The sequence below is a fragment of the Porites lutea genome, chromosome 2 (assembly GCF_958299795.1).
Source record: "Porites lutea chromosome 2, jaPorLute2.1, whole genome shotgun sequence".
Classification (NCBI taxonomy): Eukaryota; Metazoa; Cnidaria; class Anthozoa; order Scleractinia; family Poritidae; genus Porites; species Porites lutea.
Window position 1 is genome coordinate 47,651,796 of NC_133202.1, and position 27,127 is coordinate 47,678,922.

Below are 27,127 nucleotides of genomic sequence, written 5' to 3' on the forward strand. Positions count from 1 at the left end.
AGGAATAAACTTCCTTCGTGGAAACAATCATCGCGTTGGGCCGAAAAGTCCCAAGTACATATTTACTGAACGACTTGCCATTTCATTGACTTATTTTAGTTTAATTTGGCTTTAAACTGGGGGGTTTTCCTACTTATAATTTCGAATAGATTAGCAGTCACCTGAGTTTGACTTTTGGGAGCCAGTTGCATAAATCTCAAACGTGAGAGTACACCAGCTAATCCGTATTTCAAAAAGTACAAATTATTAGCTACAAATACTCTACTTTTTTTCACCACTCTTATATAATTCTATCTCGTTCCAAATGCGCATACTTCTTCAGTTTTCAAAGAACTGACAAAAGTAAATAGAAATAATTTCTATTCTGTTGAAAAACGACTTATCTTTTCCACAACTTTAACCCGAGCCTTTAATACGCCGATGGAACAGTGCAGACGAAAGCGGGTTTCAAGCGATCAAGGAAAGACTAAATTCCCTCCAACTACTAGAAAATATAGCGGGAAGTGGCCACCAGAGAAGTCAGAGAAAGCGTTTCGTCGTGCGGAGAAGATCTGGAAAAGGTACTTGGTCCTGGATTACTGCCCGGAATTGGGGAAAATTAAAATGAGGGATTCGTTCGAGAAGCAATATCGTATGATTTTAGTCCTGACGGTGGCGGATGACCGTCGAGTCAGAAACTTGGGCATTTACGTAGTTGTTGATTATGTAAGCTTAAATGATTTCTATTGAGGGTCGCTGACTGGATTCAGCTGTACGGTGATGCTCTTCGAATTCAGTCCTTCTCAATTTTCTAAACATCAGCCGAAGAGGGGTAAGTCTCTTTTGGGTTCCTTTGTATCATCTTCAAATGCATACCTATTATTATTTTAGCACAAAAACGTGTTAAGGTCGACACCTATCACTCGATCATTTTATAAATTCTCAATAACTGCTAACTGCGTGAAAGTGTAATGTTCATGGAGAATGTTGATGGAGATCACTATTTCTTAAGCCTGATCGCACTGAAACAGCTCAGTTCAGTCACAGTTGATCAGTTTTTAAGTGTGGATCGTAGTGGATATTTTTACACTGATTAAATCTGTGAAGTTATATGAGGAGCGTAACCACATGAATCAGAGATTTTTAGTAAACAAAGTAATTGCACTTTTGAACTTTGGTCAAACTCAGGTGCTTGCGAGTATTAGGTTTGATGTTTAGACTATCTTGTTTGTGTTTTTGCGGTGACTCGAATCTCTATTTGAAATGCCTGTATTTGATTTCTTTATAAAAGTTTAATGGTGAGAATTCGTGCTTTAAGGGAAAGTTCATTTAATATGACAAGGGGGGGGATGAAGATATTGAGGGGGGGCTCCGAAAATTTTTAGACACCCGAAGGGGGGGCTCTGAAAAAATTGTTGCGCTAGGAGGGGGGGCTCCGAAAATTTGTATACTTCAAAACCAACACATGACATCATCATACAGATCGGATGGTTTTCAACTCAACAATTTAATGACCTGTGCAACTCAGCTATATCACGTGGTTTACAGATATAACAAATGTAGTCTCAGTAATTATTACACTCTTGTTCATCCCAAAAATGCTTTAGAAAATTGTATCACAACTGTATCTCAAGTTTGTCATAGTATAAACCATTGAGGACAATAACGGTAAATATATTTAATACAGTCTAGCGATCTTTTTTCAGGGGAGCAAAGGAATTGAAGGAGGAGGGGGGGGGGGGGGCTCTGAAATTTTTTCGACTACCAAGGAGGGGGCTCCTAAAAAATTGAACCGCTAGCGAGGGGGGCTGCTAAAATTTCAAGCTTCGAGTTTCAATATCTTCATCCCCCCCCCCTTGTCATATTAAATGAACTTTCCCTAATTGAAATCGAGTTTTTTTCTTATGCCAAGGTACTTGAAGTTATTCATAACTTGTGACCGAGCCGAGAATGCCTAAGGACTAGGCTAACAGATGCCTAGTAAACACCTGGTAAAGTGAATTCGTAACCTTGACTGAAGTTGACCGAACCACTGGCATTATCTTTAAGGCTGGCCAGTAAGGCTGGCTATTCTACTTTCACTATATTGTGTTCTTCTTGCACGATTTTGGCCTTATCAACACTATGTTGAAATATATACCAGCACCTGAACACCCTGAATGTAAGCTTGAATATATATCAATATTCAAAGCATCAGCTTTTTTAGCTGATGTAAGAAAAGGAAAGGGGAAATAACTGCGGGAAATCATTCAATTTACTTTTAGGAGATTTATAAAATCAGTAATGACACACAGCCTATATCAAATGTGCATGATGTTGTTTAATACAGTCTCAATCTATTCATTTCTCTTTACATCTCTACCAAATATTTTTGTCAATAAATACCGTACAGCAGCAATAATTAAACTGATCCATTTTTCATCTCCGAAAGCGCACGGTTTTCAGTGAATTTCTTTTACGCGGTAAAAATCTGGAATCATAAGTAGCTTTCACTCCACACTGTAACCTGAACTTTGCAGATATTATTAAAGCAAACTTTCCTTCCTCTATCAATTGAAAGAAATACAATATTGTTTTTCATGTGAGCCTAGATATTTATAGTAGTTTGAACTTCATTGAGAAATATTCGAGAATTAAATTCAATCACTTCTATTCACTCATACTACTAGATTCTCTTTAACTATACTAGGACATCATCACCGTTAATAAATTTTCTGCATTTTACGCGCGATTTTGGTAAGGGCACAATGCAATATTTAGTTGAAGCGTTGAAAAAAAACTGAGCAATTTATAGACTGAATTCAGCTCACCAAAACATAGTTTAGCTTTGCCCGCCAGTTTTCTATGCTTAAAAATGTGTCGAATGAACTAATGATTAAAATACCACAAAACAATTCCGCCAAAATGAAAGGAAACTCTCTGAAGAAATAAATTCATTCCAAAAGTAAATACTTGCTCTTAAAAGTGGCTTGCAATTTTATCAATACATAGAGTTATATTGGCCATAAAAAGGCACTGAAGTTGGGAACATGTACATTGGATAACCAGTGTAAGATGGCTCGTAGGTTGCTTGCGTTGGCTGGAAATTTTCGTAGTTTTGAGGCGAGGACGATGAGTAGCGCAAGTTTAACAAGAGCTGGACAGCAATCTGCTCTTCTTGATGTTTTTGATAGTAGTATTCCAAGAGAGAGTTTCCGGCGCAACCTGGTGCAACTTCAAATGGAGAATGACTGGAATGGCTGAATTCCCCAGCACTGCATTCTTTTTCTCCTTCCGATTCGCTTTTCTGGGGTGAGGAATCAGTGCTTTCGCAGAAGAAACTGCTGTCGTTTCGCCTCAATTTCCCGGAAATTCTTTCCTCTTTCTGGTATTCAGTCGACTTGAACTTTCTAACTGGTGGGTCCTCCAGCTGCGTAGAGCTTTCTCTTTTGAAGGATGTCAGCGTTCCTTGAGCCACTCGTTTCTTTTTTCTGGAAGAGCACGTACGGTGAACCAGATGCATTAGTTCTGGTTTGTCGCGTTTGAAGTGAATGTGCTCAAATTCCATGTTTTTGGACGGGTCGCCTTTTCCGTTAACTGGAACTTTACGGAAGCCATACAGGTTAAGCTGCCTCACAAAGCTCGTAAAGTTTCTGGTTTTAAACATTTCAGCACTCTCGTCTAGAACTTGCCGTTTGAATACTTCGCCGTCGGTGATAAGAATTGCCCCACCACTTTCTGACCAGCGTATGGCTTTACGATACTTGTCGTCACTTAGAAGAAGCTTCAACTTTGAGATGAAAGGACTCAAAGGTTTTCCTTTGACTGGAGTGAAATGAAGGCTCTTGGCCATGTCCATTTCTGAGCCGAGCACTAGAGTCGTTCCAAAAGTTTGTCGTCAATAGCTGCGAGAAAAGTAACGATTTCACAATTTAGCCAAAGCTATATATAAGCTTTTGTCTTAACCTTAACATATTTCTAACCTTTGACGAAACAAGTTCATATAATCTGGCGTTACATGCAGAATTTCTAAAGCAGGTTTTTCTTATTTGCTGATGAAAAAGCGTGTTCTTTACCCTTTCAGCCTTTCATGAGAGTTCATTCTAGAAGTAGGAATTCGTCCTGATTTAAACGCTGCGTTTTCTTGCATAAACAAACTGAAACAACCATAAAAAGCTTTGCAAATACTAGGTTTGCCCCTCCAAAGAAGGAGAAGTTGAAAAGGAAAGCCTAAATGAGGGAAAATACTAAAATTGTGTCTACACACCTTTGAGAAGTTGCGCTGTAAAACTCAACAAAAATTATAGAACAACTCTGCCTTTGCCTTGAAAAAAAAAGTCGGGTTACTTGCTGACGCTTGACAGGTCTTTCTACCAATCAGAAGAGAGAGGAGACGTTCGATCTGGTTTCCAATTGGTCAGTTATTTGACAAGATATGTTTCAAATTGTAGCACTGTCGAAAAATCTGTCGAAAGCTTTTGACGACTGTCTCTCGCAAACTCGTTCGCGCAATTTTGTTTGTTTGTTTGTTTTTTTTTTTCACGTTGGAATTTGAGAAAAGGAAGCATGTTACTACAATAACTTTGACAGTATAATTATGGTGCAGTATTTCCATGGCCTTGAAATCGAGCTCGTGTGTTCTCGACGGAGAAACTTGTAAATCATTTAGAAGTTTCCCGCGAAAACCACTTGAATTCATGAAGAAGCCGCTCGAGGGTTTCGAGGGCATTCGAGCTCGCACTCTTCCCAAAAACAATAATTAATAAAATAAATAACTAAATAGATATTCAAATGAATAAATCAAATTGACCTCCGACCTTGAACTCTGCGTAAATATACCCCCCGAATTATTGTTGGGAATTCAGGTGGTCAATATATTAACTTTCCCCTCCCTCAACAGTTATCACGTCACCCAAACCCCTCCCCTGGAGAGTCGCCCACGCGCCGCTTGTGCGTCAACAACTGATTTGATCGCTTTTTCCGTTGATCTCTTCCTTGAATGATTGCGAGTGTCTCTCGTTTGTGTGAACAAAAAGTGGGAAATTTTGTTTCCAGGGTGGTGAATTTCCCAAGAGAATGAATTAACACTTATTTTAAACAGAATGGCTGACATGGAATACGATGATTCCACCTTCTACAGTTCGCGTCCCTTAGAAGAAAGATGGCCGCCATTGGGAGCCGCCGTGGATAATATCGCCGAAAATGGAGCAAAGAACTCTGAGTATCAGCGAAAGTGAGTGCTATTTTTCAGCCCATAACATTCCCAGAATGTTCCTTAATTTATTTTCCCTTTTGCTAGAAATTCAGCCGTCAAATTGCAATGTACGTTGCACGGTCGATTGTGTTTAGTGAGCGATTCTAAGTTGATTTGTTAAAGCTTGCAAGCTTCAGTTCAGCTTGCTATACTTGTCACGAACCTTTTTTTTTGTTATTCCTTGATGGTGTTACTTGTGATCTTCGAAATTTTAAAGCATACGGTACTTTTTTTATGTCACCATTGGTAATTTAGAGAGATTATTGGAATTCCGTTCCGTGGAAGAGATCATTTTCACGCGTGAACTATACTTGTTTTTCCTTCGGCGAAACGAAAAATTTCTGACATTTGCGATGCTGGCTTAGAAATTTTTTGACATATCTCGAGTGATATCCTTCGATTTTATCCTAGGACTACTGTTATCATTCAAATACAATTAAGTCAGGATAGCTCTAATCTTTCAGCGAACCTTTTCCCTGGCCCTTAAATAATTTACGAGAAATAATTATTGTTTTCTTGATTTCCATGCATGGTTGGGCAACATAAAAAGGTTAACAATCAAATGCTCCAGAAGATTCTTATCCTAAGCGTGAATTTTTATAAATTTATAGTTAATTTGTGACGGGAATTTAAAGTATCAATTTTGTTTTTCGTCAATCCCATTGTACGTGACAGTTTTTTCCTCTTCTACAATTTCAGTGCAACGCGGAAATAAGGCAATCCAAACATCCCAGCTATTTTAGTGTAATGTAATTTTGGAAATAAGGTTTTGAAGCGTTGCCTCTCTTATGAGTGCAAGGTGTTTGGGTCAAACGTTTTGTCTTTACATCTAAATCCATGTGAAGTTTGTCTGTGGCTGCAAACTGGTGGTGGGTACTGTCATATTAATTGGGCTGTACGTGCACAGGGGTGAGCTCTCACACCGCCTGTCGACCCCTGTCACCTTGCTTTTGCTTTTAGGCCTAAAGAAAATTTTAGTTTTTTTTTTAGAAATCCTATTTTCACCATCTCAGAATTTGCAGGTTCAGAGTGCTAGGCTCCCTTCAATTTTTCTTAGAGCGTGTTGTCTTGTGTGGTTGTGTGAAGTTAAGCAGTTTGATCTAAAAGTAAAACGTTATCAGGGGATTTTGGTCCAGAATAGGGTATCACTTTGAAATGAAAAAATTTATCAGTGTTACGAAGAATGAGAATTTCTGGTCAACAGTTTGTTTGGGTCCATAGGATAGGCATTCCTGGTGTTCAGTCAGGAGCAGTGGCAAACCCCTACTCCAAAAATTTGCAGTCATTTTGATCATTTGATTTATGGACTCAGCAGTAACTTTCACTACCAAGTAGCTACCACAGCTTGAATAATATTTTGCTAAGCCTATTGAAAAAACACTAACTCATTTGCTCTTGGAAATTTTGCTGCAAAACACTTTTTGAAGTCCATCGAGCCGTTTTCTGGTCACTCCACTGTCTTACTATAAAGTGCCAAAACTGACCAAAATACTGTTTATACAGTGTAGGTCAAGCACCTTGCCACTTCTGTTCCAGATGCAAAATATCAGCTTCAAATTTCAAGATAGTTTTTTGGTGTAAAAGTGACACAGCAGTCTCGACTTTTACTTTTCCCTTTTTTTCCTCCTCTCGTCTTTTGCTTTTCTTGCTCCATTTACTTTTCTTTTGCTGGGTGGTTTTATTTCAATGGGAAAAGTTTTTGGGAAAGAGTTTTTTAAGGATTGTAGGATTAGATGGAATGAATTGTAGCTACATTAGCTAGTGGAACAAGAGTTTTGTTAGGATTTGTGGGTCAAATTTACATGGATTTTTGCCTTTTTCTATGGCGTCCTTGGCTGAATCGTGCTCATTCTTGCATGGTTTGAGACCTTTTTCTCTTGTACAAGTTAGATGACAAAGTTTTACTTTAAGATCATTAAAACTGATGTTGTCACAAGCAGTACAAGGGACATGAATCAGCACAGGCTGTTTAGGGGCAAATAGGTCAAACTCATCAACAGAGATGACCGTGGTGCTTTCTTGTAACCAGTTACAAAATTTATTCATAAATGCATGCAGTCACATGGTTAGCAGATCAAGCCCGGGAAATTTCAATCATTTCTCTTCACACTTTGTGTTATAATTCATGCCTGAATCTGAACAACTTGAAAGTAGTTATACATGTAGGTCTTTGTTACTTTATAGTTTACAAACTGTATATCCTGGATTATCATTCATTTAGTCACCTAAGTTACCATACAAACTTTAATATTCTACAGTCAGACAGGTGTGTGTCAAAAATATATCACTGCTCCATATGCATACATGGAAGGCTTTTGACATGATTTCTTTGACTTAACATTTAAAAACATTTTAATAACACTTTGTTGTTATACTGTTTTAATTGCATCCTGGATTTTCTGTCGTGAGGGCAGTTGTTATTAGCTTAAACAGCATTAAAGGTAATTTTGACTGCCATTTCCATGGTAGTGGGGCTGTTGAGAAAGAATGTATTAATCTGACTGCATCCTAGGAAACATGATATGATCTTGGTGGTAAAATAAGTTTGTTTGCATTAAATAGGAGCATTAGAAACTATACATGAATTGGAAAAATTGAAACACTTCTAAGAATACTAAAATGAATTTTATTGAGTCCAATGATTGCTTAAGTACATGCACACGTACCAAAGGTGACCCATTTGAGTTTTCCTATCCATGATTTATCATTTTTAGCTAATACAAGAGCTGTCAGAAAGGTGACCAGTAGGTAGCTTTATTGTTGAAGTAGGTGGCTGATCTTGCCATCTTTTGCTAAAGAATAAGAGAAACAGCCCAGCAGAGGGAAAAACAGAAAGTTCCATTGTGGTTACTTTAATTTGCTGGCTGCAGACTTGTTTTGACTTTTGACAACCCTGTAAAAATAAATATTAAAGTCTTGTTGTAGTAATATGTTTTTCCCAGGTACAGATGTAGTTTGTCTAGTCAGATTTCTTGTCTATAACTCATCTGAGTATTAGCTTTTCCATTCTTCATCAGATTATGAAAATTTTTGTTGCCAATATTTGCTGATTTACAATGAAAACATCTTCTTATATTGTTTTTGTGTTGTATCTTATCAACCAGTACTAAGTTTTGCTTTTATCTTTTTATATTTCTTTCCACTCAATAGGCATTAATGGTAGTTTAAGTGAGTGTCTGTTTTGTATGTGTGTGTGTTCTATTTTGTTCTTACGACTGAAAAATTTACACTTTTGTTTATTGTACATACTTATTTTACAGACTGTAAAGAATGTGTTTCTCATGATTCAAGACCCATCATTCTTCTCATTATTCACATCTGAATATATTGTACAAATCAAATATGTATTATATTGGTGGCCTGATATTTTTTCCCAAAACAAAGCTTTGCCTGATTTTTATTTTACGTATTTTTAATAAGCGGTATTTTAGAATTAACCTTTTCTTCAGCTTGGTGTTTGGAGTTCTTTGAAGTCCAAAAGTAACAGCACATTATCAGCTAAATATAAATTATAATGACTTTTTTGGGCGGGCTGCCATAACATGCAAATTGTATTCAAGTACATCTTCAAGTACATCTTTGAATGAAGGGTGTACTTTATTTTTAGGCTGCTTATAAGATTGCCTGTAGGTAAGTTTTTAGAAACCTGAAATACACTGTAACTACATGTGTACCAACTTCAGCAGGGTCCCTTAGGGTTTTTATTAGGCATCGGAGATCAGAAAATTATCTGTTTACTACGCTTAATTCTCTGGCTAATGTTAAATAGGTTATGACTATTTTTTTACTCAGATATGGGCCTCTTTCAAAATATTCTCCTGTAACATTACACCTTTCTCCTGCTACTAGAATTCTCAATGAAAACCGGTCTGGTCCCTGTGTATTATACATGTAGGCAGTCAGTATAAGTTAATGAATAATATTGACTACATGTAGCTTTCTCCAGTCTGGTTTCTCGGGCTGTGTATTGTCATTAATTTAACATCTACATCAGAGATTTTAAAAGATTATTATTTTCATTTTTCTCAATTCTGGACATTTTATCATGATTCTTTTCAGGTCAGATCAGGAAAAGCTGAAAGAGCTTGAGGACGAACAAGAAGAATTAAATGGCTCCCTTCTGGCACTCACAAGTCACTTTGCTCAGGTTAGAAAATAAGCCTTGCTACATGTAAGTACTACAAAACTAGTTGAACTGGTCATTTCAGGCAGCTTACAGCTTACTTCATACTGAGTATGAAGTTTTAGTCTGTCATGCATGTAGATCCTAAACATTATTACTGAGTTAACAACTGCGGGAAAAGGCACAATCCAAAGGCTAAACAAAGCAAGTGACCATCATGAAAGTGTGTCGTACTAAGAAAGAAAGAAAGTGTGTCGTACTAAGCACATGGAGCTGATGGAAGCAAGGCTGGCTACGCTTTCATCACCACACTGATAGCTGACGGACAACAAGAGATCACGCTCCTTGTTGTTAACAGTGTTAAATTTCATTTAACTTCATTAAAAGGAAATGTAAACTCTCTGTATTGTTCTTCAGTTTCCATTTCCAAAGTAAACAGCATCAATACTCTGTAGATTAAATTTGGTCGCCCTGGTCAGTGTAGTGTGGAAAGAACGTTTGCTGATACACTGTACATGTAGTAACTGTCTGTGACAGCTGCCTCTGGATGAGTTGTTATAATATACCTTTATCATTATTATCACAAGCTGCAAACATTGTAGAAAATCAGTTTTACAAACCGCAAGCTGTAGATAGCCTGTACTAGCCTGATCACAAGTCATTTTGACTGGCTCGAAAAAATGAGCCAGGGTTTATAGATTTCACTTTGCCTGACCAATGAGCTTGATAAATGGCTCTCAGTCCACATTAATTTATAAGGAATTCTAAAATTTGTTGTTAAGGACTTACGTAATATGAATTTGCATAATATTACCATGTAAAGCCTGTATAACCCATTTGCCAACCACACTCATACTGATAGCCACACTTAACCTGCTCTTTATATAACTATATAAAGCTGCTAAAATGTACATGCAGATGTTGCAGCTGTTTGCAGAGAGGTACTTGTACACTGTATCAAGGATAGTAGTGTTAAATCCTAACATACAATGTACAGTTTTTAGGGCTTTGTGCGGTACATGTATGAGGGTTGATCCTCCCCCTGTAAAAATTAGTTAGTCTGCCTTGAAGAGAATCCTGTGGTGTGTGACACAAATCGAGTGAATCAGAGGATGCAATCAGAAATCTTGACAGTTGTCCTTTAAAAAAAGACAAAACCAGTCAGTCCATCAAAATTTGCTACCATAAATAGAGTTTCCACATCACCAATCTTTACCATGTGTTATTTGTGGTTAGCTTCCTTCCTATAGCCTAATTAATAATAACTAGTAATGATAAGTATAGTAACACACAGCATAGATTTTGTCCCATAAGAAGTTTACCGGTACATTGTATTTTGCAGGTGCAGTTTCGGTTAAAACAAGTTGTGTCAGCACCAGAGGAGAAAAGAGAGGTTTGTTGAAATTCTAAAACTCCAGTCCAAGAAGGGACAAACAATAAGTGCTGTGAGAGACCAACATCACTTTATTATTTTCACAACAACAGAAAAGCATTTTCCCTATATACATGTAATGTGACTCTCTTGTTTAAAAAAAGTCTCTCTATCAAACACCATTTCAATTAAAAAGCAACATCTTTCAACAATCTCACAGGATTTGTAATATTTAAAAATTATCGGATGAGGCGGAAGTTTTGAATAATAAAACAATATTATTGAATACAGCTTTTGTATCATCTTAAGAATTATGGAGATCGAGGAGCAGCTGAGGCAGATAACATCCTCCAAGATCTCCATAATTCTTTTGATGATACAAAAGCTGTATTCAATAATATTGTTTTATTATTCAAAATAATTCCTAGTTTAAAAACAAGGTAAAACAGGCTTACCTCCATGAATTTTAAGTTCATCTTCAATTGCGTGTTTATTGGCAAGTCAGGGATGTTTGGTTCTGCAAATATTCTCCCAATAGCAGAGGTCGTCCATTGAGTTGTATTCTTGCTGAAATGTTCTGCAATTTTGTATTGCTCTGTACCAAAACAAATCAACATTGTCTCCAGGGCTTCTCGGTCAGCTGTCCAGTTTCCTGGCAATTATGCTGTAGTATTGACGTCATTTTTCACATATCAGAAACTTCTTCCAAATTTGGTCAACAGTAGCTGGTTGTGGTGAATTATCTGTGAGATTTGAGGCAGTCAGAAATGGAGAAATATTTTGAATGAATAAGAATAAATATTATTTAGCCTTAAGCCAAAAGTTGAAAATTTTTTAACAGTGTACATTACAATACAGTGTAGCTGTTTTTAAACTTGTTAATACACTCCTTCTGATTTCTTAAACTGTACTTTTTAAAATCCACCTGAGTGACAGTGCTGCTATAGAACCCTCACTTTCTTGAAACCAAACAAGACACACGATACTCATTTATAACCTTTATTTCCTAAAGCTGCATGTGTGTGAAAATTTTATTTCAGCGTTTGCTGATGGAACTGGAGGAATTTGCATTTCAAGGTTGTCCTGATGTACGTGGTCCAAAGGATAAACAAAGCCCCCAGAGGACGTTGAACAATAGTGAACAGCAAAATGTGAGTTTATATATAACTATTAAATTTCATTTCATTAGATACATCTGTAAGCATTATCTGCCAGAACACTTGGCAAGTTTACCAGAAAAATATTTTACTACTGTTATTTGGCACAGGATCTGTAGATAGACTTGATTACCACAGACTTTATATTCACTGCAACAAAGTTATTTCAGTTGTTGGTACAACAATTTTCTTGCGCTAAGGTAGATTCTTTTCAGTCAGCAAAACAATGGTCTCTTATTAAATTACAGTTAGTAATAATTATTACAGGACAGTAGGTTTGTAAGGACATCACATCTGGCCACAGTGTACATTTAAGATTTGTCAGACAATATTCTAACCCAGTTGATCAAGATAACTTTATTTGGACCCAGTAAAGTCCTTCAGGTAATTACAAGGAATCAGGAAGAAAAAGCGAACTAAAAATAGCAATAGACCATTTTACAGTTGTGGACTAAGTACCCTAGCCTTCGAGTGAATGTGAGGCTGAGGGTGACCTTGTTTAGATACAAACCTCCTTTGCTTTGTTATGGAAATTGCCCTTGAAAAATACTAGTTAGCATAAGAATAACTTGATTTACATAATAAAGCAGGAAGGATTGTATCAAAACAAGGTCAACTCCAGCCTCGCTTCCATCCATAACTGTAAAATGGCCTATTAGTGATGTTTTATAATAGCGTACAAGAATGTGTAAACCATTGTTTTTGCATAATTTGCATATTCCATGTAAAACTAGGTTAAAATATCTAAACTTAATGGGCATACTTGCAGTTTTTAAAACCATGAATGTTATTATTGGAATAACCCAGTCAAGTCCCCTAGTGTGGCTTTATTCATTCTCTGTTTTGAAATAAAATACAACACACCGCAAGCTTTGTTGAAACGGGACATGTTTTGGTAAGTACAGTAAATGTAGGTTGTAAAGGAGCCTGAGTTATCCTATCCACTGAGACAATTTTTTTTTACAGAGTTTGCAGGAGTATGAACAACAGCTTAGTCTTGAGAAAAAGAAACAAGGAAGCCTGATAGGACAACTAAAAGACCAGTTGGAAGAAATGGAAAGATGTGTTGCTATGGTATGGTGAAACAATGTTCACAAACTAAAGCTAGCATTCTCATGATCACTGGCCATGTAGGAGGAAGATGTTGTGAAGGAATTGTAATTTATTAAAAATAATGGGTTGAGTGTTGGTGGCTCAAGGAAAAAAATAAGGCTAATATGCTATTTTTTATTTTCACGTATTTAGAACTAGAACTTTGAACTGAATCATCCCAATTGTCAAATGTTTTTGTCCTTCCTAATGTAGTGTGCTCTCCTTCCCCCTCCATTTCCAATTCCTTCCCTTCCTCCTCCTACTCTCTGCCACCACTACCTCTTCTACTGCTTCCTCAGCATCCTTCCCCTTCTCTTTCCCTCTGTTCTCCCCCTTCTCCTTTTCCTCCCTAGCTAGTACGTTGCTGTTCAATTTAGACTTTGTCTCAAGGAAAAGTACCAACTTCTTCATAAAGTTCAAACTAGTATAGTCATGGCACATTATTGAAGTCTGAGGGAACATCGCTGCTTTTGATTTGGTACTTTACGGAAATTGTCAATAACAATTTTACGAAAATTGTACTTTTGTAGGGAGGTTCAGCAAATGTAAATGAGGACATGAGCCCTGAAAAGCTTCTAGAAAAACAAAGAATTGTGATTGAGGAACTGAAGTAAGTGCTATGATGTTTGTTTACATACATGTTTTAAGTATTGTTCAGCAATATTCAAACCAAAAAATGATTTTTAACCTTGTTGTTCAAAGGAACCATTTTTAATGGTCATTAAAATTAATAATCAGGCATCAGTGAAATAATTTTCTTTATAAAGATAAACAAATAAATGATATAAATTTATTGATTTATTGAATCTTGCTGCTGTAACCATGACATCAAGCAGAATTAAGTTTTGTACTTTATAACCTGGTTAAAGTTAATAATAGTGATTATTGATATTTATAAATTTTCGGTAAATAAAAATAAAAAACATAAATAAGTAAATAAATAAACTGTTTATTGGTAAAGGTTTTTAAAAATTAATAATATTCATTGGTTTGCCATTCACAATAAAGTCACATGTAACTAACCAATTAAAACATAATTGAAATATTGCACTTCAATTCAATTTGCCCATGCAAAACATTTATTAAAGTTATAAATTTTTATAAACTGTATACTTCGCAAAACATTCCGGGAAAAAATCAACTTTATATAAACAACTAAACTGTTGACCCCTTGCTAAGCAGTGCTCAGAGAACAGTGGCGTGTGAACTGGTGTTATTGGGAATGAGACTTGCAGCGGCAGATATACGGTATTACAAACCATCCTAAATTGACTTTAAAATAAATTGTAAATTACACTAAGTTGATAATAAGTCTAAACTATTTTAAATGAAGTCTAAAAAATAAATATAGCAGTGTGGTCTTGTCAAAATGATTTTGTCCATCTCAGCAACCAGAAATTGTTACTGCTCACAGTCCATGGTTTGGCTGATTCCACATTTTTTATATTTACTTTTTTATTAAAATGTGACTGTAATCCCCCCGTAAGCCGGGCCAAAGGTCACCATAGGTGGTAATACATTGTAGACAGTACAGATGGTTTCAGCTACAGATCATAAACTATCATTAAATTTACTATAGTGGATTAAACCAATAGATCCAGAACTTCAACGTTAAAAAATTTTGACCTGAGTTTAATTTTGACCTGTAACTTTTATAAACACTGTCAACGTTTTTCCTATTAACTACAAGTGCTCAGTGAATTTTAAATTACCTAGAGATTGGACCAACATGTACCACCTTGTACACTGCAAATTGTACAGGCTATCAACGTAGAGTTAGATTAAAACCAATGTAACCTGATTTTAAGAGTTTACCTTTATCATTATTTGTTGATCATTATATTTCTACTTATCTTAGAAATACCTCTGATTGCTCTTGAATTCTTGAGTCATCTCCAATAACATCCATGTAAACAGTCATTTTTCCTTATTCTCAAAGACTGCATGCTATTTAACTTTACAATGTACATTCAAGTGGCTGCATCTGAAAAATGAATTATCTCTGGCAAGAAATGCTAAATATTAGGTTTTTTTTCTTTAGGACAAAAATGGGTCTCAATTTAGATGGAATAGAAAAGTTGAGGTAAGAAAGTGTCTACCAGGCACCTTCAGGGTTGTCCCTTCAAGTTTGTTTTGAGTCATAAATTACAGCAAATAAGATTATTTTTGAAGAGTCTCAGCTTGACAAGAAAAAAAAAACAAAACAAAAATAACCACAAAATGCAAGTGATGGCCAGTTTACTTTTACATTTCAATTAATTTTACATGACTGTACATTTGTATTGTTCTTTTGCCAGTTAATTTTTTTAACTGTCATTTCTCTTTTTTTTTAGCAATGATGATGTACGAAAAAATGTTGATAATGCTATAGGCGAGGTATGATTGTACATTTAGTTTGTCCATCTTTACCGTGTCCTTACTGATAGAACCCCTTAATTAACGTACCGAAATCATTCACTCCAGTCATCCAAAAATAGTTGTTTGTCTTGTTCTGATCCCTGTGTGTTTTTTAGACCATACTTTTAATATTTTTTATCAGCATTTAATGAGCTGTCTAAAATCTACTATGACTACACAGGTCCTGTTATATGTGCTGTAAGATCTTAACTTCAGTAATTTAATCCTGGATAATTATACTCTACTCCAATTATATAAAGATTGACTTGATAAGTCTAAGCTGTATAATGTAGGTTTGAAAATTAAAAAACAAAATTTAAATTAAAACATTAATAATTTTGACATTGTCATCAATATTCACAGCTTATGCATCCTGTGAAGACAAAGGTATGTTCAGTTATAATAGATTGAGAATTTTGCAGGGCTCTCAATAAAAGCCAGTAGCTGGTCAAAATTGCCAGCTAGTTAGTCTTTAGCTGGCTTCATTTATCTCTTTTTACCATAGTTGCTAATGAAAAATAAATCACCATCACATATATTTGTTAAGCATACCTTTCAACGGAATAGATCCCGGTCTTGTGTGTAATCTGACAAAACAAAATAGCATCTGTGTGTAAGAGGCAAGCATTGACAAGCACATTTGTTCGGTGAAAAACAGCCTTTGAAAACCACTTTAAGTACCATTTCCAAGACTCCCAATTTCAAAAATTTTCTGGGGAAGGATGTAGTCCGCAGACCCTCCTAGAAGCCTTGGCTTCCTGCCCTTGCAAACTTGTTTAGTGCAAGGTTCAAAGCCAGCTACTATTCAGTATTAGCCTGCTACTATAAAGCTTTTTGACAGCCCTGATTGTGACATTATTTGTTTTCCATTTACTTTGGTTTTTACACATGTAATATTAAGAAGTTCCAAAATTTAATGTTTTTTTCATTGTTTCCAACCATACCTTTTAGGAGGAACTTGTTAAGCAACTCACTACTCAAATTGCAGATTTGGAGAGATTTGTCACATTTTTGCAAGGTGATTTACATGTATTCTCAGTGAATTGATTACTATGTTGTGTATTATCACTTTTTTATTTAAATACAGCTGTCTTTTTGACATTGCTTGCTTTTGCTCAATATTAATCAGATGCATCTCCAGGCATATAATCCACTCATACAGTAAATGTGAAGATTTAAGTGTGGACAAAATTCTAGTCTGAGAAAACAGCCGACATTTGGCGAAGCTACCAATCATTGGTTTCCCCTTCAAATGACGTCTGAGAAACGAGCACAGAAATTCCATACTGATGACGCGTCACTACCCAGCGGCACAACCAATCAGAAGCACTACCCAGATCTGAGTAGTGACGTGTCACCAGTATGGAACTTCTGCGCTCATTTCTCAGACGTCATTTGGCGGAGAAACCATTGTTAGCATCGCCAAATGTTGGCTGTTTTCTCAGGCTAACAAAATTCCTGTTATTGAGATACTTTGAATCAAAGTTCAACAAAAAATAGTGCTTGATTGCTTTGTTTCATGGAGGTACACCATAGATTTACCTTCTCTACCAAAATTTAACGACTTTAATGTCAGTTCTGTACATAAAATAGAATTACATCATGTAAAAGATGTGTCCTCCACAATACACAGGTAAATTGCACACAAGCAGTAATAACTTTACACCTGAAAAAATGAAAGGGCGCTTGCACACCTTAAAATTAACGCTTTTATTAATGGTGGAGTTCAAGTCTTAATTAACGTGTAAATGTATTTTATTTCAGATGCACCTTTGTAAGATGTCTCATTTTTTCTTGTATGATAGCTCTTTGAATAATATTATACTATAGAAATAATAGTGACTTACTTGTATTGCAGGTGAAGTTGAAAATGCTGAAGAGAGAACCGAAAGAGCCAAAGCATGTCCATGTCCTGTGCATGCGAGACGTAACAGAAAGTCACACAAAGATCGACTCAAGGTAAGTAGATGGATATTGATAAGAAAGAGTTTTTCCACAAAGCTATCATTCATGGTCAGAGATAGGGCAGACTCGTTTTGTATTTCCATGTCCAGGAAATCCCCAGTTATAATTATTTCATATACATGTATCAATGTCTTTGGGACTTTAGGAAAGCAATAAAATTTTGAAGGGAAATTAGAAAGTATAGCCTCAGAAAAATATGTAGATTTTTCTGATAGTTTTTTGAGGGAGGGGAAGCCTTGTTGTTCAACATCAGAGTTCAGCAAAATCAGCAACATAATCATCCAATAACTTCCCTGATTGTAGAATCTCCTTTCCACTGTTTTTGGGCTAAGGGGAAACAGCAGAATGTTTATGTTAAAAAATTATTTAATAAAATGGAAGGAGTCTCTGATTCTAGGGAAAAAGGTTCTGTGAAAACAACAACAACAATTTAACACGAAAAAACACTGTTTATACTTTGCAGGTCGTTTAAGGTGACTTACTATGAAGTTTATTGACAATCGTTTTGACAGCTTGGTCATGGGAATCATTGTGTCTAATGTGTCTAATGTACATCATTCTGCATATTGACGTTATTTTTAGGGTAAAGGTGGTGCTCGTAAATCCACAGACCACTCAACTGACAGTGTAAATGATTTAGACTACACCTGTGACTACAGCTTTTCAGAGAATCTGTCTGGTGAAGAAGGAAATGGCTGCTGTCTTCATGTACCACCCATCCCAGACACACCTGAACAGGTCCGCAATCAGGTGAGTCATATTTGCTGCTGTCATATAGGCTGTTCTGGGTGTTAACTTGCTCCCCACCATCTGACTGCCGTACCCTACTATCTGAATGTCTGGAACGTACAGGAAAGAAAAATAACGGTGAGGTACCTCAAAGAGTTAGTTTGTGTGTAAAAAGGGTAAATACAGGTGCATGTATGAGAATGCAATGGGCGTCTCACTTTTCTGTTTCCTCTTCCATCTTGAGTGCCTGCCTTGCTAACCTGCATGGCAGGCTTTAAAAGTGGAATGGAAAGGGGTAATTTTTGGCATGCAAGGAAAGGGAACTATCCCCCTCCTCACGTGCCCCTTGCGCTCTCGCGCGCACCAAATGCCCTCCCCTTTCCCTTTTAACGCCTGCCATGCAGCAGTGCAGTCACTAAGGCTTGGTGGCTGGGGATTTCCCCTGGCTACTTACCCTATGAGCATGAGCCCGCTATTTTCGTTAGAAACACAAGGAGAATGAGACCAAAAGAACTCCCTGGTTGTTCAGTTCCCCACCTACTAACTGCATATACCTGGCAACTTGAAATCTTAGTGACAGTCCTTGCAGGTTTATCAGCAGCCATCATCTGACTAGACTACTCCTCATCAGTCATTGTATTGTCAGATGTCATGACAGCTGAAGAACTCGGGACAGCTCGATAAAACCCGCCCAAGTAATTGTTAAATAGGACTCTGTTCCTAATGGCGATTCATTTTTTGATTGGCTTTATCAAGTTTGTATATACCGGTATGCCGCCGGGTCCAATTATATCCTTAGTTTGAGTTTAATTTTCCTTGGTTTTGGGTTATCATTTCATTTAGTAATGTATTATTGTGACTGAAGACGGGCGATGGTAATGCATATAATTCTGTGAAGAGAGTCCTTCACTACAAATAATACTTATTATTTGTTATTATATTTTTTCTTTTCCCTTTATTCCAGAGAATTCGTGATGCAAGTGTTGCAATAATCAAAAGAGCACTTGCTATTTTGCAGTTGTTTGCAATAAGGTGAGGCTGAATTACTTTAACGATATCGATTGTGAGGCGTCAAGGTCTGTTATCATGTAAGTTGCTGACTGTTTGTGTTTTACATTTCGCTGATCAATGTTCTGTGTTTATGTTTTCAGTCAGTTTGGTTGTACTGGAAAACAGATACAAGACCAGATTATACAGAAAGCTACATCTGTTGCTATGCCTGGATACTTGTAAGTGACCCTGTTTTTGTCTTCCTTTTTTTTCCAGTTTGGAAACTCTACCTCATCATGGTATCGGGTCATTTCGCCCGAAGGTCGATTCGCCCTATGACAGTTCGCCCAGACTTTTTGGTTAGATCGTTCCACAGTTTTAGTGTAAAACTCGATGGGAAGCGCGCTTTTTTTTGGCTTATGGTTAAAGAGCGAGGTATACTCATGAGTAGCACCCTTGCTTTTGCTCTTGGATTAAAGACTTGTGAAAAGTTCTGACTTTATTGTGGAACGATCTGGCTTTGAACTATCCATGGAACGAAGTGACCGGATACCAGCCTCGCCCACACTAGTCTCCTTTAGGGGTTCAAGTCTAATTTTCCGACGCGCATCCCGCACAACCCCAAAGCGGTTATTGTGAACTAAGGGACAAAAATACAGAGATCAAAGTTTTGAGCTTAGATTCACTTATTTTCCTTTCAGTGAGCACCTGGCTCAGCTTCAGCAAGCTGTCCTCAAAATAATCGATATAAAATCACGTGAGCCTCCAAGCGATAGTGAAGAGTCTCTCCAGTCTCCTAGGGACATAAAAAGACGAGAGAGAATCCGCACTAGTTCTGTGTCTTCTGCTGACACCACTTTGTCAGAAAGCAGTGATAGGGTAAGCTTGTGTAGTCCTTTCTCTTGCAGAGGTACTGTACTGATCTAACTTTTGAGTCTAACATGTGTGTCCATTCAAATGAAACATGGCATTTAGGACCCATTTACGTGGAGAAAAGTTGTCCCTGTGAGAAGGGTCACCTGCCTACCCGAGCCACCCCTGGACGAGTCAACTTTTCATACATTTCCTCGCAAAACGCGGCGAACCGTTCATGAGAAACAAAAAGTTGACTCCCCCGGGTCACCCTTTTGTCAACTTTTGCCATGTAAACACTTCAGCTCGCCCAGCCGGGTTAACTCGGTCAAGGCCAGACAATCAGAGCATGATCGAGCATTGTTGGCTCAGGCAAAGGGGTTAACTTTCTTTCTCATTATAAACGCTCGCAGAAGTTGGCTCGGCTGGGAGGGTGACTTTTCTATCCGGGGCAGGTTTTCTCCATTTAAACGGACCCCTAGTATGTAGATCTAACTTTTTGAGTCTGTGGATGAAGATCCTATAGTGTGACTATTCAAATGAAAATTCTTCAGCTGTGATTTTTCACATAGTACTACTTATTTAGGATGTAGTTCCAAGAACCCGTCTTAACTGCATAATGCTTGTGCCTCTATTTTAAAGTGTGAGATACCTATACTTGTTCATTTCCATTCAATTTGAAAGCCTCTAAGAACTAATTCCTTGTATGTTGTGTTCAATTCAGTTTGATTACGCCAGAGATGCGGAGTTGGTGAATGTTGTTAGAAAGGATTTAGCAATGGCACTGAAGGCGCTCTTTCAGCATGGACTTGTTAGGGTGAGTGTAAAAGGTGAACAGCGAAGTTTCCGAGGCTTACTCTGTCACAAACAGGCAAAGTCATGTGCAACAGTCTGTGACCTGTCCTACGAAAACCTTATCCATTTAAGACAAAAATGGTAATTTTGCTAATCATGTACACCTAATTATAGAAAAAATTTCAGGCAGACATTTGTTGTAAATATGAATTTTACTTTCCATTGGATCATAGCCTACGACTTCTTGCTCTTCGCCGCTATGGACTTTTCGCGGGAGTGCCCCTAGTGGCGACAAGCGAGGAGAAGCGGTTGTATTCGCAGGTTTACTAGATCAAGATAACCGTGAATTAGTTTTGTTGCCGTTTATCCTTCGATTAGTCCTCTATCCAATGTTCTCTTCCTAGTACAGCTAACTGATAAACCCTTACCCCTGTAAGCATGCTGAAAATGTGGTGAACCCAGTCGGTTATTGTATAAATCTTTTTAACTGTATTTGAATTCACGTGCACCGTAGGTAATGGATTGCATTTTGTTATTTATTTAGTCCGTAGACAACCGTATCATGTCGTCCAAGTCACTTGTGGCGTGTATCGTTCCTACAACAAGAACGTCCCTTCCTAAACGAATGCATATCTGGGAATTGTTTAATGAATATTACGCAATGAAGGTCAGTATAGTGTAGCTCATACTTCACGTGCAAGTCCTTTACTCCAAACTGTTCCCTAACTGAATAAAAATTCAACCTGGAAAATTTTAGATTTTTATGGTCGTGCTCATTTTCCAAAGTGTTCACTAGCGTTTCCGGGGTAACAGTTACCGAGTCACTGAACCTAGGACATGAACTATGAGTGGCAGTGGCAAAACTCGAAAGTTACCAGCTTTACCGCAAGCTGCTGCTAATACAAGCTATAAGCCGTGGACTTACACATCTTTGTAAGGGGCCGTTTTAGAAAGGATCGTAAACGGAGGGGCTTATATCCAAGGGGGCTTATAGCTGGTATAGAAAACCTGCTTCGGGCTATAGCAGTGCTTGTCAAACTACGTTTTGCTTTAACTGGGTTTTGAATTAAGCTTCAAAACGTTATACCAATAATGACTCGAATTCATTTCAATACATTTGGAGGGGGCTTATATCTGGGGAGCTTTTAATTAGGTCAAGTTTTTTTGTTTACAGGTAGATGGACACATAACCCAGGGGGCAGGGTTATAAGTGGGGGGCGGGGGGGGCTGGGGCTGCAGTTTACGGTGTATGTCAGTATTTGCTTTGGAAGTAAAATATCAAACTTAAGAATCTGGGAGTTTCGCAGACGTTCTTGCCAAAAAAAAAAATGAGGAAACCCGCTAAATAATAGTAAGATTTCATCTCTGTAAAAGGATATGAATAACTCGTTGTTGTTATCGACTCTGATGTTCGCTTTTTAGTGAGCTGTGGCAGCATAGTTGTTTGATTGTGTATTTTTGGTTTTAGCGCGGTGAAGAATTTAACTCTACTCCTGCCAGAAGGTTATCAGAGGCGTTTGGTATCGAGGTACACGGCAATAACGTAGTGACAGCCAAACAGGTAATGTTATTGATACGTGATATAACATGGCGTTTTGTAGATGATCGAGATTCAGAGAGTGAGGCTTTGCTCACACCATACCGAATAGCTTTTGCGCCGACGCGGAACCATACCACGTGATAGAGCCGCTTCTGTTCACATAACAAGGGTAATTTTAGCGCGATTTCTGTAACGGAGCAATGCTGCGCCGCGCCATTCTTGAAAGTGGATCATCACATATCGGATAGTTTTTTTGCAGGGGCGGGGGGGGGGGGGGGGCGGGGGCGGGGAATAGTGAGAACAGCTATCCAAGAATTCGGACCGTAGCAGAAGTAAATTGAGTAGGAGCGAAGGCTGAAACCCACTAAGACGGAGGTAGCTATTCAGGAGTGGGGACTGGGATTTATTTCACCAAACCCTCTCGGCCAACCGCTCGGGTACGATGCTCGTTGTGAGTGAACGACTTGTCCCAGTTCTGTACTGTTGCCTTTCACACTGTACTAATCTGTTCCAGGCTCCGAGAAAGTCGGGTCCGCGAAAATGAAAGAGACCACGTGCTTACATTTTCGCGTGCTTTACACTTACGCGTCATCCGTACTATCTGAGAGCCTGCAACAGGCTAACACTGCACTGGATACATATGCATTTAGGCATGAAAAGTTATCCGTTACAGAAGGTGTAGACATAACCTGAAATCTCTTTTGCTTCATATGTCCAGAAATGCACGTTACTCTGACCATGGGTACTTTATATTAGAAACAATTATTTGCAATCTCATTTCACTTAATGTTTTACATGGTGATGTGAAACATCACCGAGTGTCTTCAAGCCCTTATCTTTACCAGTTTTTTTGCATGTTGCTTGTTTTCGTTTCCCGTGACATTTTTTTTCCACGTGTAGTCACACTCGCCGTTGTCCCTTGCGTGGGCCCAGTTCCATGTTTTCCCGCGCTCGGTTTCAGTTGCGTGTTTTCGTGTGAGCGAAAATTGAGAAGAGAACAAATTGCTTTGGGGTGATATAAGTATTAATTTTGTCCAAAGGTGACTTTATTTAAAATTTTTAATTCAGCCATTGCCTGTTGACTGACTATTATTTGTAGCTCTATAATAACCTGTTCACAGACGTTCTTTTTTATCGACAATTTAGTGAACGCGAAACGGAACGAGCGCGAGAGAAAAAAAGGCGTCTATTTTCTCCTTTCCCCACCCCCACCTCTTTGCGCTTGCGGTCAATAAATCCTTCACGGTTTATAATTTCAGACCCGCGCTCTACTATCTCCAAAGAGAAAAGAGAGGGTCAGTTAACAGGCCACTCTATGAAGGTCAATGTTATTTGCTTTTGTTGACCTCTTTCGACTGATACCATCATCATACATCATTTATGTTCCAGACCCTCTTGCGAACCCTACACAGAATAAAAACAACACACGAACCCTGCAAACGCAGTATGGATGCGATGGTAAATATGACACTTATTTACTGGTCTTTGTAAACTGTTAAAATGAGAAGGAGTGTTTCCGAATGAGCCTTGCCATTTCGCACTATTCCTGTTCTAGAGTTCCACTTTCATAAATATTTGCCGATTTTGTTTTTCGCTGTTATCTACAAATGTATTTTTAATTAAGGCAGTGAACAGTTTGTACTGTTTGTCTGAGCGAGAGGAACTGTATCGTTGTCATTAAAGTACCCAATTTACTCTTCATTTGGTAGGAATTGTACGTTCGTTTAGAGACAATATAATTAAACTCATCATTCCTTATAGTTTCACACATGTTCAGTGTTGCTTTAGCAAACTTCAATGCTATTCTTGCAAGCTAACAATCTATTATCTCCTTTCATTGTTTTGTAGTTTAAATCCCTGGTTTGCGCGGGAATAAAGTAAGTTATGTTGTTACTTTTTACGTACCAGTACTTTTCATTACTATTGGATGTAGTCTCCGAAATAAGCTATGCAGAACTATACTAAAGCTTTAGAACAACAGCTTTCTTTCTTCTTAAAATTGCCTTTGTGTGTATTGATCGTCCTTTTTTTGTTGTTGTTTCTTGAAGTCAAAAACGCCTGACGTATTGGTGCCGTCTCGTTACAAAGAGTTCTTCACTCATCGAAGAGCACTATCAATCGTGGTCATACGTTCTCAAAACAGGTTTGTCTTGTTACTTCTTTTTTGTGTCATTGAGCCTGCGAGTAAGCTCTTCTTTTGGGAGTCATCGCAAGCTGACACACGCGACCAGCACGCGATTGGAGACTATAGCTCGCGCGTTCTCTCGCCACATGAAATGAAGAGCTTTTTCGTAGGCTCTGCGCCAGTAAAGTATTTAACCAGCAGCAGTCGCACTTTGCACATATTTGTTTTCTTTTTGCGTTGCTCACAACCCGAGAACACAAACGTTTACTTAACCTGCGTAGCTGGCGGTTGTTTGTGTTTTGTAAAGGAAGAGATACGGCGGCGCGAAAGCTGAACCAAAGTCGAAACAAAACGGTGGGGGAGAGGGCGGGGGGAGAAGGCAAAAAACTCATGCCTTCTCCCCTCGCCTCCTCCCCCGTCATTTTCTGTTTCGATCTCGGTTCAGCTTTCGCGCGGTTCTATCTCTTACTTTACGAAACACAACAGTAAAAGCACGCCAAAAAACCGCCAGCTACGCGGGCTAACGTTTACTAAGAGACTGTCATCATTTCACAAATACCCTTTATAGTTCTTAATACTGCCTTAATGCCAGTAAATACTGCCTTGTCTATTTTCTTAGGAATGAGCGAAGCCACAGAACACTTGGAACGATTAAACGAGTACAACTTTCATCTACCTGAAGACCTAGCCATCAGACATTTAACCAAGATTAGTGACGCCTTTGGTGAATCGTAATTAAAAAAGTGAAAATAACTTAACTGTTGAGAATTTATGTTAGTAACATATGAAAGAATGTTAAGGGATGAAATATGGCAGCTTGCATTAAAATGTACGGTTATTCAATGTAAGATTCGAACAGAAATTGCAATAACAATGCAAATCACCTTGTAAGACTGCTTATTTATTTTTTTAAAATTCATTTCCAGCAAAAGAAAAATTAGCTGCATGCAGTATGTTGTGGTGAATGCAGAACCAGTATCGTTTTTTTAATTTAGTATATGGATTGAGGTGCTAACATTTATTTGTTTCGTGCCTGTCGATCCGTTTTTGGTCAGTCAAATAACCACCGTTCTAGGTGGATGTATTCATTTGCCAAAAAATGGTGAAGATCGTGCTGACAAAGTTTCTTACCACACCGTTTGGACATGTTTTTTCCTAAGCTTTTATAGTTCCGCATTATACCGAACCAATCGCAATTCACCATAGATATTTTGTGGGTGTCCTGCGGCAAACGAAGCCTTTCAAATGCACGGCGACTACACCTTCAAAACATATCTTAAGTTTTAATTAGTTCTGCAGTGGATGGCACCCATCATAGTCTGCGAAAACATCCGTTTCTCCTCGCTCTTCGTCGCTGAGGACGTTTCGCGCGAAACGGATGTTTTCGCAGGCTACACCCATCAAAGTTGACCAAAATTGGCTAAGAAAAATTGTCCAATAGATGTCAAAACTTTGTCGAGTGGGAGTCGCACGATCTGCTCCACAACTAACGTGAATAATTATCTGAAGAGAAAGGTTAAAAACACCTGTTTTTCCATTGTGAAGCAATGAGCGGCACAATGAAACGTTCATACGATGTAAGATTACTTTGTCAGATGTTAAATATTTGACTAAAGACTTCTACACGGCATAAATGCACACTCAATATGCCTTAAGGAAATACTGTAAAACGTTTATTTAACTATAATTTAAGTGATAGCATAAAGAATCGATATGATAACTACCCGGGAAATGTCAATAAAGAAACTTAAAAATAACCCAGTTTTGGTTTCACTTGATTCTGAGAAGGCAGTTGCTGCCGGTCGGGTGCTGACTAGTCCCCAGTCGTCTCTCAGTCTACTCGGATAACTTGAATTCCCCACTCTAGCTTGTACACAGCCGTTGTTTTATACTTCTTTTCGTTCTTTTCGAAAATATCGGCGAGCGAGAGAAAGCGCTTGCGGTCAATATTTCCCCCACGGTGTTTATTTTTATCACGCGCGCTCGACGGACTTTGAAGAGAAAATAGAGGGTATGTGAACAGGCTACACTAAATCGAACGAAATTTTCTTTCCCTTGATCAAAATTTCCCTGAAAGTTACCCTGTTGTTCGTTTCCCTTCAGAGTTCGAGTTACCGCGGTTCCACTGTACAGTGGAACGTCGATTTAACAAACCTCTAAATAACAAAGTCCTCGGTATAACGAACGATTTTCCTTAACCCGGCTAAAATTACAGTAAAATCCTCGATATAACGTATCTCGATTGAACGAAATCCTCGTTACGACGAACACGATCCAGAAACGCAAACGTAAAATATACCTCGTATAACGAAAAAATGTCAACATGTGGTCGAAATATAACTAAAGAGGAATGCAAAACAGTCCAATGAGAATGAAATTTATGTGTGCAGTAGTTTAAAGCAGTTTTCATTGCCTGTTCTTGTTCAGTCCCATGTTTCATAGTGTAATAGGCCATTTCCGAGTTCCCCCTGGCCTCTGTTTCAAAGCGAGGATAGGTGCTCAGCCTTCGATATGGAAATGGTTTTTTCATTCTCATTCAAATAAAACTCATTTTCACAAGAAAGGTTGTGCACCTAGCTAGCCTCATTTTGAAAGTGAGTGTTTTTGGATTTCGGAAGTGGCCTATTGGACGCAACACCGACCCTGTCTCTAGCGCAACCTCAATGGCAAACAGGCCATTTCCGAGTTGCACTAAGCCTTTGTTTCAAAGCGAGGCTAAGTTCGAAGCCACTGATATTAAAAGGATTTTTTTTATTCTCATGCAATTAAACTCATTTT

At 38.0% G+C, this 27,127-nt stretch overlaps 2 protein-coding genes across 4 annotated transcripts; one reads left to right on the forward strand and one right to left on the reverse strand.

Moving 5' to 3' along the window:
- Window positions 1-2,820: 2,820 nt before the first annotated feature.
- LOC140927117 (uncharacterized) lies at window positions 2,821-4,283 on the reverse strand. Of its 2 annotated transcripts, none has more exons than XM_073376772.1 (2): window positions 4,226-4,283; window positions 2,821-3,863 (listed from the first exon to the last, which is right to left on the reverse strand). In XM_073376772.1, the coding sequence occupies exon 2, from the start codon at window positions 3,815-3,817 to the stop codon at window positions 2,960-2,962; it is 858 nt and encodes a 285-aa protein (XP_073232873.1). In that variant the 5' UTR covers window positions 3,818-3,863; window positions 4,226-4,283; the 3' UTR covers window positions 2,821-2,959. The 2 variants fall into 2 exon arrangements, with proteins under 2 accessions (XP_073232873.1, XP_073232874.1); XM_073376773.1 differs by lacking the exon at window positions 4,226-4,283 and adding an exon at window positions 3,942-4,032.
- Window positions 4,284-4,898: 615 nt separating this feature from the next.
- LOC140928864 (RUN domain-containing protein 1-like) lies at window positions 4,899-25,687 on the forward strand. 2 transcript variants are annotated; one of them, XM_073378670.1, is made up of 22 exons: window positions 4,899-5,191; window positions 9,272-9,359; window positions 10,678-10,728; window positions 11,748-11,858; window positions 12,831-12,938; window positions 13,487-13,566; window positions 14,998-15,039; window positions 15,290-15,332; window positions 15,717-15,740; window positions 16,305-16,371; window positions 17,212-17,312; window positions 17,901-18,068; window positions 19,012-19,079; window positions 19,199-19,276; window positions 19,739-19,916; window positions 20,614-20,706; window positions 21,229-21,351; window positions 22,153-22,245; window positions 23,614-23,682; window positions 24,073-24,101; window positions 24,273-24,367; window positions 24,969-25,687. In XM_073378670.1, the coding sequence occupies exons 1-22, from the start codon at window positions 5,061-5,063 to the stop codon at window positions 25,082-25,084; spliced, it is 1,956 nt and encodes a 651-aa protein (XP_073234771.1). In that variant the 5' UTR covers window positions 4,899-5,060; the 3' UTR covers window positions 25,085-25,687. The 2 variants fall into 2 exon arrangements, with proteins under 2 accessions (XP_073234771.1, XP_073234772.1); XM_073378671.1 differs by lacking the exon at window positions 14,998-15,039.
- Window positions 25,688-27,127: the final 1,440 nt, after the last annotated feature.